The sequence below is a fragment of the Moschus berezovskii genome, chromosome 16 (genome assembly GCF_049115385.1).
Source record: "Moschus berezovskii isolate FMDL1 chromosome 16, NW_MosBer_1.0, whole genome shotgun sequence".
Classification (NCBI taxonomy): domain Eukaryota; kingdom Metazoa; phylum Chordata; class Mammalia; order Artiodactyla; family Moschidae; genus Moschus; species Moschus berezovskii.
Window position 1 is genome coordinate 61,461,086 of NC_142475.1, and position 13,970 is coordinate 61,475,055.

Sequence of the window (13,970 nt, forward strand, 5' to 3'; positions counted from 1 at the left end):
TAAAGAATCTGCCTGCAATACATGAGACCCTGGTTCGATTCCTGGGTTGGGAAGATCCACTGGAGAAGGGATAGGCTGCCCACTCCAGTATTCTTGGGCTTTCCTTGTGGCTCAGCTGGTGAAGAATCTGCCTGCAGTGCGGGAGACTGGGGTTCAATCCCTGGGTTGGGAAGATCCCCTGGAGAAGGGAAAGGCTACCCATTCCAGTATTCTGGCCTGGAGAATTCCATGGACTGTATAGTCCAGGGGATCGCAAAGAGTCAGACACAACTGAGCAACTTTCACTTTCACAACACCTCCAGCCCTTCCCAGAGAGCAGCTCTAAAGGAGGTAAAATTTTCAGGTTTAGGCATGTCTAGCAATACCTTCCTTCTGCCATCACACAGAATTGAGAGATGGCCGAATATAAAATTTTAACTTTATAATCATTGTCTCGCAAAATGCTGAAAGCATTATTCCACTGTTTTGCAATTCCCCGTGTTGCTAGTCTAAAAAAAAATCAGATGTCTCTGATTCCCATTTCTTTGTATATGGGACACCGTGGAGGTTTTAGGGGGGGCGTGGTTGGTTTATTTTCAGTTAGAAAATGTCCAAGTCTTCCCTTTATGAATGGTCTTGCAGAGCTGCTTCATATGCCATGGTGTGTGCACTGACCTTCTGTTTGTAGTTTTTTAGTCCTTCACTAAAAATCTGGAAACTTTTCATGCGATTCCTCAGGTTTTTTTTTTTTTTTTTAACTCTCCAACACACCTCATCATACAATGTTCGACTCCCTAGCTTGTCCTTACACTTTTCTTCTCTTTTCTGTCCTATTTATATTTTAGGTTATTTTTTCACCTTTCTTCCCCCTGTTTCCATTTATTGTGTGTGTGTATGATTTTGGCTGTCGTGTTTTACGTTTCTAGAAGCTCTTTTTCACAGTTAGTTGGGGTTAGGGAAGCTTCTTTTATGGTTTCTTGTTTTGTAGAGGCACTGGTTTAGCTCTCTGAGGATTTGGTTACCTTTTAGAAATTTTTTTCTGCTTTCTTAACTGCTCCTGGTTCCCTATGCCACCCCAGCCCTGCTGTTTGTCTTTTTTGATCTCTCCCTTTCATTTTGGGGCCTTTGCTCAATTATCCTTATCATCCCTGACTGCCCATTCATATCTCAGAGCAAGGCACCCACGTGTCCTCTGAAAGGTCATGTACATATCAGGGCTTCTTAAGAGAGCTAGAGCTGCCTCTTTAGGTATTAAGTTTGGGGATGTCAAATCAGTTCTTTAATCAAGATTACCCTACGTGTCAGTATCCAGAGGTCTGTCTTCTGGGACCACCCAGCCCCTCGTGCCCCCATCTCAGTTCAGTTCAGTTAAGTTCAGTCGCTCAGTCGCATCCGACTCTCCACGACCCCATGAATCACAGCACGCCAGGCCTCCCTATCCATCACCAACTCCCGGAGTTCATTCAAACTCATGTCCACAGAGTCGGTGATGCCATCCAGCCATCTCATTCTCTGTCGTCCCCTTCCCCTCCCGCCCCCAACCTTTCCCAGCATCAGAGTCTTTTCCAGTGAGTCAACTCGTCGCATGAGGTGGCCAAAGTATTGGAGTTTCAGCTTTAGCATCAGTCCTTCCAATGAACACCCAGGATCGATCTCCCTTAGAATGGACTGGTTGGATCTCCTTGCGGTACAAGGGACTCTCAAGAGTCTTCTCCAACACCACAGTTCAAAAGCATTGTTCTGGAAGCTGCAGAAGGCAGGGGACCCTGTCATTTGGGGTGCAGACTTTTCTCTCTTCAGACCTGCTCTTCCAAATCTTTGTTGAATTCTCTCTCTCTCTTTTTTTTTTTTTCTTTTTGGTCTCCAATTCCTGTCTTTGGGAGAGTATACTTTTTTAATGACTTTCCGATCATTTTAGTGAGCTTGGTGAAGGAAGAATAACTAAGTGCATGTGGTCATCACCATGTTAACCCAAAGTCTGTCATCGCTCAGTTGTGTCCGACTCTTTGTGACCCCATGGGCTGCAGCACGCCCAGCTTCCCTGTCCTTCACCATCTCCTGGAGTTTGCTCAAACTCATATCCACTAAGTTGGTGATGCCATACAACCTTCCCATCCTCTGCCACCCCCTTCTCTTTTTGCCTTCATTGTTTCCCAGCACTAGGGTCTCTTCCAGTGAGTCGGGTCTTCACATCAGGTGGCCAAAGTATTGGAGCTTCAGCTTCAGCATCGGTCCTTCCAGTGAATATTCAGGTTATATTTGCTTTAGGATTGACTGGTTTGATATCCTTGCAGTCTGTCATTAGTATTAAGTTTTGCCCCACTCATGTTCCCTCTCCAGAATCTGTCGCTTCCTGCTTCTCTTCCCACCCACACCAGTGGAGAGAGAGCTAAGGCTTATTCTCCTTCTGGTAAAATCCCTGCCTTCACACCCGTTTAACCTGTGAGGTGCATGATGGAAGAGTTGCTTGGGTATGCCAGGCACTAGGGTATTACAGTGAACCTCAGCCCAGTTTGTAAGTTTTTTGTTGAGTTGATGGCTCAATTTTTCAACTGTGTTTGTATGTTGGCACAGATATTGGCTTTCTCGGGGTTTGATTTCCCACCACCACAATTTAAAAGAAAACTCAAAGGTTAGGTCAGTCTTTGCTTTCACAACTAGAAATGATAGGCTCTCTTTGGTCAGAACTTTAACATTGCTTGTGAGTGAATGTGGGGGGAAAAATTTTGGAGAGAGATAACACTGGTGAATATTAAGTTTTACTGGTCAAGGTATATAGCATGTTTGTTTTTGTAACCACGTGTCCAGCTGAATGAATTGCCTACAATGCAGGAGACCCGGGTTCAATTCCTGGGTCAGGAAGATCCCCTTGAGGAGGAAATGGCAACCCACTCCAATATTCTTGCCTGGAGAATCCCAGGGACAGAGGAGCCTGGCAGGCTTTATAGTCCATTGGGTCGTAAGAGTCGGACACGACTTAGCAACTAAACCGCCACCAGTTGAATAAAAACTGAAATGAAGCAGTCATTAAGAAAGTCTGAGTTAGAAAGAAAGAAATTAGAAGTCTGTTTTCAGATTAAATGGATTTTTAGAAAAAGAGCTGGGGCCATTGGTATCGATACCAAAATATTATCTGCTGTAGCCAAGCATCCCCCTCAGGTACTCGGTTTAATGTGCTTTCTCCACACTTATTTCCTTGGCTCCCTCCTGTCCTGCTGCCAACTGAAAAACATTTTCACAGCATTCCAAAGAAGAGATTTGGATTTCTTCTAAATCGTGACTGTGTACAATCCATTGCCAGGTGGTTAAATGATTAAAACATCATTAGGGAGTGAAAAACAACCTATGTTTAGAGAAATATTGAATATTACCTTGGGCTAAATGATAGGACACTGAAAGAGGAACTCCCCAGGTCGGTAGGTGCCCAATATGCTACTGGAGATCAGTGGAGAAATAACTCCAGAAAGAATGAAGGGATGGAGCCAAAGCAAAAACAATACCCAGTTGTGTATTGTGGGAGGGATTGGGGGCAGGAGGAGAAGGGGACGACAGAGGATGAGATGGCTGGATGGCATCACCGACTCGATGGACATGAGTTTGGGTAACCTCTGGGAGTTGGTGATGGACAGGGAGGCCTGGTGTGCTGCGATTCATGGGGTCGCATTGAGTCAGACACAACTGAACTGAACTGAACTGAAATTTTGTGCATGCCTCCAAAGACCCATTATATACTCTTGAAATAACTCTCAAGTCTTGTAATCTATTAATAATCAAGATATGCCTGAGGCCTCCAACCTCCTGATTTCTTTTGCATCGTGTAAAGTGCTTTACTGCAGAAAAAGTAAATTGTCACAGTGACTTGATGCCAACCAGAATGGAAGAGAACTTATGTGAATCCTCTCAAGGGTGAGATCAAAGTTAAAATGTAGGCAGTGTCCTTGGTGAAAATCCATACGATGTGTTGACTCTTTGAACTTAAGATTTTCAACTTTTGATCGATGCCATCCATTTAAGAGTCCCTGCCTTTTCTAATAATGAAGAAAGAGTCAAATGGCTGTCCTTAAGGACAGGAGTGTGGTTTTTTGGTTTTTAAATGCTGGCATCTGCTTCGGTTACAGTACCAAAATTGAGAAGGAGAAAAGGGAGCACGCCAAGCAGCACGGGATGATTCGCACGGAGATCACCGGCGCCGAGATTGCGGAGGAAATGGAGAAGGAGCGGCGCCTCTTCCAGCTCCAGATGTGCGAGGTAAGGACAGCCTGGAGCCTGCCCTGCGCCTTGGACGCGGTTCCCCCTCACCTTTTCTGCTGCTCAGCCGTCTTTATGCTTAAACGCGGGCTGTGGTTTGATGATTAGAGGAGGGGACTGTTTCTCAAGGACTCTCTAATCTCCACTTCTCTCCAAGCCTTTTGGGATCCGCCGTCTCACTGTTGTCTCATATTTTGAGCCCGGGTCGTAGTGGGCTCTTTAAGCCAAAACAGGATTCTTTGGTGAGAACTTTAATATTGCTTGTGAGTGAGTGTGGAAAAAAAAAAACTGGGAGTGAGAGGTAACACTGGTGAATATTAAGTTTTACTAGTACAGGTTGTACAGCATGGTTTTTTGTTTTGTTTTAACCCTGTGTCCAGTTTGAATGAAAACTGAAATGAAGTAGTCTTAAGAAAGTCTGAATTCGTGGGGGGTGAAATACAATGAAAAGCATGTTACCGTAGACTTAGAGCAGTGGTTCTCAAACTGGGTTCCCATTGAACACTGGCATTCCTTCACCTAGAGACCAGCTCATTCTGATACTGAGTAATGGAATTTTTTTTTTTGGCAGTTTTCAGAAAATATTAAAGTAGATAGAATTTCCTGTTTCAAGTTTTTCTTCCTTAATTTTTTTTTTTTAATTTCTGTTCTGAGCCCCCTCATGCTTATCTGTTCATGAGCACTTTCACACCATAAACAAGTGAACAAGAAGCAAACAATATCAACAGAAAATCTTGGCCAGTTGTGAAAATCAGAGCCAGTCATGTTTAGCACATAAATGGCAACCCACTCCTGTGTTCTTGCCTGGAGAATCCCATGGACACAGGAGTCTGGCAGGCTATGGTCCATAGGGCTGCAGAGAGTCGGACATGACTGAAGCAACTAAGCAAGCAAGTGCATTCTTTTTTTTTTTTCCCTTTCCCTTTTTAATACCTAAAGTACTAAATTTACCAATTTTCCAATTTACCTCTTTGATCTGAATGTTGAGTATCTTCCAGCATTTTCCTTAAAGAGAATACCATTTGTCTTTCAATCCATCTTTCAGGTTTTGTCTACGTGAACAATAAGTTTGAGATCCACTGAACCAGGGTGGGGATAGGATAATCCATAATTCCAGAATGTTTTGCTGTGTTTGGTTTCCGCTTGTCTAGTAAACTAATCTTAAGCATTTATAAAATGCTAACACACTAATCAGTTTGTGTTGCACACTTGTGACTGTCAGATCAGCGTTCCCTAAGTCAGCTCACACTGTCTGGCTGCAGCCCAGCCTCCTGCAGACTCACGATCGGTGATCTGGCACCCAAACCCATGCCAGAGAGCCTTCTCTGTAATGATCAATGTCCAATTCTGTTTTATTTCCACAGTATCTCATTAAAGTTAATGAAATCAAGACCAAAAAGGGTGTGGACCTGCTGCAGAACCTGATAAAGTATTACCACGCACAGTGCAAGTAAGTGGGCTGTTGCAGCCGCAGTCATCAGCCCGTGCAAGGCCCAGTCGTGTGCTCAGCTTGCTTCCTTCTTTCTTTTCTGGCCTTCATTCAGTCCCTGCGCATAGTTGTTATAGGGACCTTCTGTGGCCAAACGCTGAGAAATGGTTTTGTCTTCCACCTTCTGTGTTTTCTGTAAATCAGTCACTCGAATTAAGGGCAATTGTTCGGCTTCTCTAAATGCCGTCTTACAGATTCTGGCATTGGCCTTGACAGCCCGTGGAGCTGTCGTGACAAATGCACGGTGGCTGTGTCACTTTGTCACTAAAGAGGCCTTTCTAATAACTTCCCTCCCCCACTTAACTTGGCATCTTACGTGTTACTGGGTCATTTGTACAACATATTCCTACATGGGACTGTTTTTGTTTCATTTTTTGCATCATCCAAATTAAGGGCTTCCCTAGTGGCTCAGACAGTAAAGCGTCTGCCTGCAGTGCAGGAGACCCGGGTTCGATCCTTGGGTCAGGAAAATCCCCTGGAGAAGGAAATAGCAACCCATTCCAGTATTCTTGCCTGGAAAAGTCCATGGACGGACGAGCCTGGTGGGCTACAGTCCATGGTCTCAAAGAGTTGGACACGACTGAGCGACTTCACTTTTAAATGAAGTGAAACTGAATCCTTTGGATGCTGGCAGTGCTTAGTGTTCATACTTGAGTTCCTGTGTAGCTGCTCCTGTGTGTGTGGGAGACACGGTTGTGTACACGCACCCTGCAGTGGCTTGTGGAGCAGGGCCACCCATGTATCATGCTTGTGGCACCACGTTTGCTTCATCACGTCTCCTTTACTTTCTGGGTTAGCTTTCTTGGGTTTTAATGTAGAATTTCTGTCTGAAAATGTACCAATTCAACTCTGTACTACAACCAATTCAACTAATTCAACTCTGTACTTCAACCAATTCAACCAATTCAACTCTGTACTACATCTGTGGAATTTAGAGAGAAATAGTGCATGGACATTCCAAAATGGTCCAGGCAGCTCTCATACTTATTTATAAGTAGACTACTGTCATTAGTTGTCTATAAGTAGTAGTCTATGAGTAGACTACAAGTCATTAGTACTATACTAGATAAGATGTTGACTCTCCAAGAAGTTAGATTTTGTAATTTCCTTTGGTCATCTCTTGTATTCTTTTTTGTAATATCATACCTAGGAAAACCTTTGTGTTCAACGGAAACATTCAAGGGAGCCAGCATTAACATGATGGGAAAAGCCCCAGGCTTGAGTGGGGCAGATAGGGGACTTCAGATCCAGGCTCTGGTAACCATGTGATCCTTGTCAGGCGCTTCTCTAAACTGCAGGATCCTCACCGGTCAGGTGGGGTCAGGTGGGGTTAAGGTTCTTAGTAGACCCACCTCGGATCTTGGGAAGATGCGAGAATTAAGTGAGAAAATGCGTATGCCTGCTGCACTGTGCCTGTTCGCTGCTCGGGTGATTCTAAGTGGAATTAATACTCATTTTTATTATACAGGATTGTTTCTGTTCAGGAAGATCAAACTTTTAACGATCAACTTGTTATTTACATAAATTCTATTTTACTCTTTCCAAAGCAAATTCTACTTTCTATGAAAGTTTCAGATATAAGAATAATACAGTGAAATGGAAACAGTTCCATGTATATAAGATAATTTGACCTGCAGAAGCCTCATACTGAAGGCCCAGACCAACCTTTGCCTTCTTATCACAACAGGGTGCTTAGGAAACTTTGAAATGTGTAGTGGTGGTCCCTGATTTTAGTTTAGGGGGAGTCTTCCATCTTACATCAGTTTTAGTTTTCCTCAACACAGATCTTTCTTTGAAACTTGTACAGAAATCAGTGACTCTCTCTCTGTCTTCTCAGTCACAATATTTGAGATGCTCCCTGGTGGTCCAGTGGTTAGGATTTGGCGCTGTCTCTCAATTACAGCAATTGAGTAGCAAGTCTGATTTCACTTGATTTTAGAAATCTCGTTTTGATCTCAAAAATCTGTAAGTCATATACAAGGATTTAACTTAAACAAACATGAGTTTTCCAAAGATAAGACATTATGTAAGCTACAGATATATTAGCCTTTGTTGGTAAAGGTGAAAAGGAGAGCATCTTCCCTTGATTCTTGTATTTTTCTCCTTCCACAAATATTTATCAGTCTCCTAGCAGAAGCCAGGGACTTTGCTAGGTTCTAGGATGCAGCAACGTAACAAGGCTTCCGCCCTTGGGATTTCATTGTGTGATGCAGGAAGTAAGTCAGGTCGATCAAGAATCATCATGCGGCTGGAAAGTAACTGATAACACAGAGAATCAAGAGAAGGACAGGCTTCTGGATACAGACTACTGAGGGCTCCTTGAAGGCGGTGGGGGCACTTGGAATTGGACTTGGAGGAAGGCTGGCATTTAGACCCTGGAACCTGGTGAAGCGTCTATCCTAGGGCAGAGAAAGATCAGCAGAAGGAAACCCTACACACTAAACACCTCCCTGCGGGAAGAGCGATTCAAAGACATCCAGCAGTAGAACTGGGCTGTGTTGTAATCTGACCCTGGCCACCCCAGGTTGAGCTTCACAGATGCCATTACAGCGAGAAACCAGTGGAGCTTTCTTTCGAGGACTGTTCTTCCTCCTTCCTAATTCAATCTCCCCAAACCCTGAACAGATGTAGAGTGGACCTGTAAAGCATTCTACTGAGATCTAAAGAGAGAAATTTCATATTCTGAGAACCTGATTCCAGTTCTCAAAATGATTTTTTTAACATGAAGTCAGGTGGAGCTCCAGAATGAATTTGCTCTGATAATCTCTCATCGTAGTGCTTGTACCTGGCAGGGAGACAGCTGCTGCCGTGGAAAAATAAAGGGAACAGAAAAGAAGAACTTGTGTCACTCATTTCAGCTCGCCCACACCAGTTACTCCTCCCTTGCCAACATGAACATTGTCAGTAACATGCTGTTTCCAAGACAAATGTATTATTCTACTGCTTAGCCACCCCTTCTAGCAGTGGCAAGTATCATTATGGTCTGCAGACTCAAGAGCACTTAACGCACATTACTTTATCATCTTTCATCTTACAGATAATAACGGCTAGAATTTATCAAAAGCAATCAGGAAATTGTAGCTCCGAAAAGATCAATAACTTCCCCAAAGGCACAGTCATTCATTTAATAGATGATCAGTTAATGTGTGTCAAAACAGACAAAGCACAAGGAACCAAAGGGGAAAAAAATAAAAATGGATTTCGAAGTTAAAAACTTGTGAGTGAAAGGGTACTGTTAAGAAAGTGAGAAGACAACCCACAGAAGGGGAGAAAATACTTGCAAATTGTTTATCAGATAAGCATCTAGTGTCCAGAATGTATAAAGAACTCTTAAAACTCAATGACAGAGAGCGCAGTTTAAAAATAGACCAAGAATTCAGATATCCAGTTCTCCAAAAAAGATACACGAATGGCCAGAAAGCCCATGATTAAATGCTCACCATCATTAGTCGTTTGAGAAGGGCAAATCAGAACCCCAGTGTGATGCCTCACCACACTCTGGCCAGGACCATAATTAAAAGTAGCAGTGGCAGAGGGGTGTGGCCGCCAATGCAATGGAGTAAGCCAGGGAGATGGGCTGCAGAACAGCACGTTCCAGAGATGACGTCCAAGCCAGACGTAGAAGGGCAGCCTCACTGAGCCACCAGGAGGGTCATCCGTGCCCAAGGGGGTTTCAGCAGCAAGTAGTCTTAGCTGAAACACCGAGAGAGCGCAGTGTTACTGTAACGCCCAGCTAGCTGATGGCAAGAGATGACAGGCTATATTATATTAGCCCAACTCATTTTAGCCTGGGTTTGTTTTCATGCTGGTTCAGATTACTGGAAGAGGAAGAGTTGAGACACAGGATTGACTTTCAGCTTCCAGTATGGCACTGTCTCGCTTGTGATGCGTTCATTAGACAGTTAGACACAAGTTCAGCCCAGGTTTAAGAAGTAGGGTGCAAACTCTATCATGTGATTTAAGGAACTCAGAGTAGATCTGAAAAAGATTTTATATGTATAACTTAATTACTTTGCTGTGTGCGTGGAAGCGGCAACATTACAAATCAACCGTACTTCAATTTTCTTTAAAAATTGTTACTTTAAGTGAAAGAAGCCAGATGCAAAAGATTACATATGATGTGATTCCGTTTAAGTGAAATGTCCAGACAAGGCAAGTCCTTTGAGGCAGAAAGCAGATTGCTGTTTGTTAGGGGATAGAGGAAGATAGAAATTGGGGGTCACTGTTCACAGGGACAGTGTTCTTTTTGGGGTGATGGGAATGTTCTAGAATTAGGTAGTGGTTGCACAGCAGTAACTGTACACTTTAAAATGTTGTATCATTTTATGTTACATGAATTTTATCTTATTTTTTTTTAATGGGGAAAAAAATCCCAGCAAAACAAAAACAAAGATTCTTGAAACTTAACAGCTGGAAGATGGCAGAACCAACTCTTGAACCGAGGTCTCACTCAGAGTGCATGCTTTCAGTATGCAGAAATTCTGATTTGTAAGTCTGGAATTGGATTTGGACATCTGTATTTTTAAGAATCTCCATATGTGAGTCCAGTCTACCACTCTCCACTGTCTCTTTGATCTGAACTGTCAAGATGTATTTGCAGTTAATTAGTACTTACACTGCCCCTGTGCTTTCAAGTTTCTTAAATACCACAGGACACACACAGAATATATCTGGGAGAAAATGTCCCCATTACCTAGACAGCTGGGAATCGATACCTGACTTAAGCCAAACCTGAAGCTTGGAAATCAGGCTTTCCTAAGGGACTGGTGGTTGAATTGTGAGAGGGTACTTTTTAAAAATTTTTGCTTTATAGTTTGTTTTATAGAACCGTACTCTCTTCTATTCCAGGGTATCCTAACTTATGAAAATAATGCTCTGTGAATCTTTCAGCTTTTGGCCAAGCAATACCTCTTCCTAAGCCAAGCAGTACATGTGATAAAGGGGTATCAGGGAGACCTTCTGCTCGCTCTCTCTTTTAAATTAAAAGGAAGAACAAAATATTTTCCTTCCCCATCACTGCTTAGAGTGACTTAAGAAAGAAGCGAAGTACATGGCGACTCTCAGGATCAAGGAGGTTCCAAGTTGTTCTAAGGAGAATGTGTCTTGCCTGATGGATGGGTGATGGTGTTGGGCACTTCTGTGCTTGCTCTCTGCCTCTGGAGGTGTGTCTTAGCTCCTCAGGGTAAATTCAGGGGTCATTCCGCCCATCACTTGGCGGCTTACCTTTTTCTCGCACCCAGTATCTTTAAAATGTCATATGCTTTCAAGCTACTTATTTTTTTTTTTAAATGAACCAGTCCTGCTGTGTCCCTAAGGTCAGAAAAATGAAGAAGCCCATTTTGCCGGCCTGTGGCCATCATGCATTGAGCTGTTTCTCTGTGCCTGGCAGTTTATCTTGGTGCTCACGAGAACTCTCCAAGGTCCATGCCATTCTGTTCGTTTCCTGTATAAGGAATTCAAGGCTCAGGGCTCTGGAGATTATGCTGTTATTCAGTGGGAGAGCGAAGACTTGGGCCCAGATCAGCCTTGTGCTTTAATTACCTATGCTCCAGAGATGGGAAAACGGATACTCAAATCCAAACTGCACTTAATGACTTGATGACCCTAGACGACCCACTTGACCTCTCTGAGCCTGTTTCTTTATCTGTCTTACAGGTTAATGATAACAATTACCTATTTTGTTAGATTGTAGAGAGACCTTTAAGAAGGGATATTTCATGAATTATGCATAATGGTGAGTGACTGGCACTGAGTACTCAGTTACACATTAGCTGCCATTATTATTATTATTATCACGTCGTCACCTATTTTCCAAATTATTTCAGTAACTTATAGAGAAATTGGCCGAGGGACAAGTGGGATGTCACTCGGTAGTTTCCGCTTTCGTAGGGAAAGCATCCAAGTCCAGGTTGAGTGATGGGTCATCAGAGCTGACGCTCGTGTTTCCCTCTCCGGCCAGCAGAACGCTTCCATCAGTGGTGGCTCATCCGATGCCTCCTGAAGTTCAGAAAACGTCCACAGGTGGCGCTAAGCATGCTCATGGTCAGCCAAGGGCAATAACCCGCCCCAGGTTATTATACATACAGTGAGGTTTGGAGCCAAAATACGATGTTCTTTTTACTCCTAAGGCCAGGCGTTTCCACCAACCGGGAACCAAGTCAGAGAGAGGGAAGAAGGACACAGGGAAGCGGGGCCTCCGTGGAAGGTTGGGGCTCTGAGCCCCAGGCAGCAGCGTGGAGCGTGGATGGAGTGTGGCGCTCAGGGGGGCTCTGTTGACCGCAGTGCTGGCCACTGGGTGTCACTAGGACTGTCGGGGGCTGCAGCCTCTGCCCCCCACCCCCAGCAGCACCCCTACACCCCACTCCCACCCCGGCTTCCCACCAGAAACCAGAAGTTGGCCCTAAAGTAATCATCAGAGAGGGACTCAAGCTCAGCCTCGTCCTCCTAGGTTAAGTGTTGATTCTTTCATTTTAATTTGCCCGAGTAATACATGATCTTAAGAAAATATTTAGAAAATGGAGCTAATGAGAAAAAAATTGGGGCGGGGGGAAGTGGACTCAAAATCTCTTTACTCAGAAATTTACTGGATTTACGTGTGTGATTTGTTTGATTTACAAACATTGGATCGTACTGTAGATTAAAATCATTCCTTCTTACGTCGATTTTTCTTAGTCTGTGTCACTTTCAGAAGAATTTAACTGTAGGCAAATAAACTGCCTGGGTCTTTCTTCAGCCTTTTGACTGGTAGGGATTATCCCTCCTTCCAGCCCTCCTTCACTGCTGGTAAAGAACTTCATGTTTTTATCAATACCATCTCAAACTGAAACCATCCCTCTTTCTCCATAAAAATGTATGTTTTATAACATGCCTTGCAGGCTGTTCAAATCTCAGTTTGCTTCTTCTTCACCTGGAGCAGCACTGTCCAGTGGTACTTTCTGAAGTGATGGACATTTTTTTAAATTTATTTTTAATTCAGAGATCATTGCTTTACGATATTGTGTTGGTTTCTGCCATAATGAAGTGATGCAAGTGTTGATATTCTTTCCTGTCTCGCCTGGTATCCACCAGCCACACGTGATGACTGACACTTGCAGTGTGGCTGGTGAGTCTTCATGGACTGAAAGCTTTCCAAATTCATTGGTACCACTGGTTCGACAACCTTTGTTTCAAATGCTGGGACACAGAGATCCTGGAAAACAGAAAGAACCCTTGCTGACTGTCCTCTGCCCTTTATTGCTCTCCTTAATGTCCAGTTCAGCTTTATGAACTCCAATGGTTTATGTGTCTGTCTCTTTTGGATTCAAATTTGGCACACCCATAAAGAAATGTCCTTTGTATAAATCAGAGTGTTGCGACTATAGCTGTTGCTTGCAGTGTCCATGTGACACCTGCTAGCGTATGTCAAACGGTGCCTATAATTTGGGCTTCCCTCATAGCTCAGCCGGTAAAGAATCTGCCTGCCTGTCATTTGTCAGTACATCTTTATAAAATGCTGAAATCAGTTTTGTAAGTGGTTTGTGTAGATATATGGGGAGAGTGAGTGTGCACCTGTGGAAATTTCAGATGTTTCGGGTAACTGGGGTTCATATCGTTTTTTTAGAACCGCTGGTAAATCTCTGTTGTTTTCCATTGTAGTTTCTTTCAAGATGGTTTGAAAACAGCTGATAAATTGAAACAGTACATTGAAAAACTGGCTGCTGATTTGTATAATGTAAGTTCTTTACAAAATGCATGCACTTTAACTTGCTTTTGTGGATAGATAGCAGTAAATTTGTAATCTGTATTCTAAGAGTGCTAAAGAAAAAAAGACAGGGTGAAGTGATGTGTCAGCATAAACCTAGGGCCGATAAACTTTTCTTTCCCCTCAAGTTTAACTCAGAGATATCATCCCTGGTCAGATATTCCAGAGTATGTTTCTGGGACGTAGGAAGAGCAGGGCAGGGCAGGGAGCAGGTGGATGGCCATTGGTTCTGAATGACTATCACCACATGAGTGCCCTTTTGTCAGCAGTTGCAGAAAGAGAAAAAGAAATTTTTATCCTAGAAAGAAAGTAACTAAGTGACTGTCTTCGAATGAGCAGATATTTATGATTTTTTTTTCTTTTCTTGCTTGTTTTATATTCCCTCTCCTTTCTTTCCCCCTGCTTTCTATGTTTTGCCTTTATAATAAAAAAATCAAGAAGAAAACTTTTTTGAGAAGAAAGCTAAATGCCTGTGTAGAAATCTCAAATTTGTTCTTCATGAACCAGTTGGCC

The 13,970-nt window shown here is 43.2% G+C and overlaps 1 protein-coding gene across 5 annotated transcripts in view; it reads left to right on the top strand.

Moving 5' to 3' along the window:
- The window catches only part of ASAP1 (ArfGAP with SH3 domain, ankyrin repeat and PH domain 1), a 357,541-nt gene that overhangs the window by 275,081 nt on the left and 68,490 nt on the right, over positions 1-13,970 (top strand). For all 5 annotated transcript variants that reach the window (XM_088844856.1, XM_055431746.2, XM_055431745.2 and 2 more), the window contains 3 exons: positions 4,098-4,227; positions 5,592-5,677; positions 13,352-13,427. In XM_088844856.1, coding sequence (XP_088700982.1) covers positions 4,098-4,227; positions 5,592-5,677; positions 13,352-13,427 — 292 coding nt within the window. The remainder of the gene's footprint in view (positions 1-4,097; positions 4,228-5,591; positions 5,678-13,351; positions 13,428-13,970) is intronic.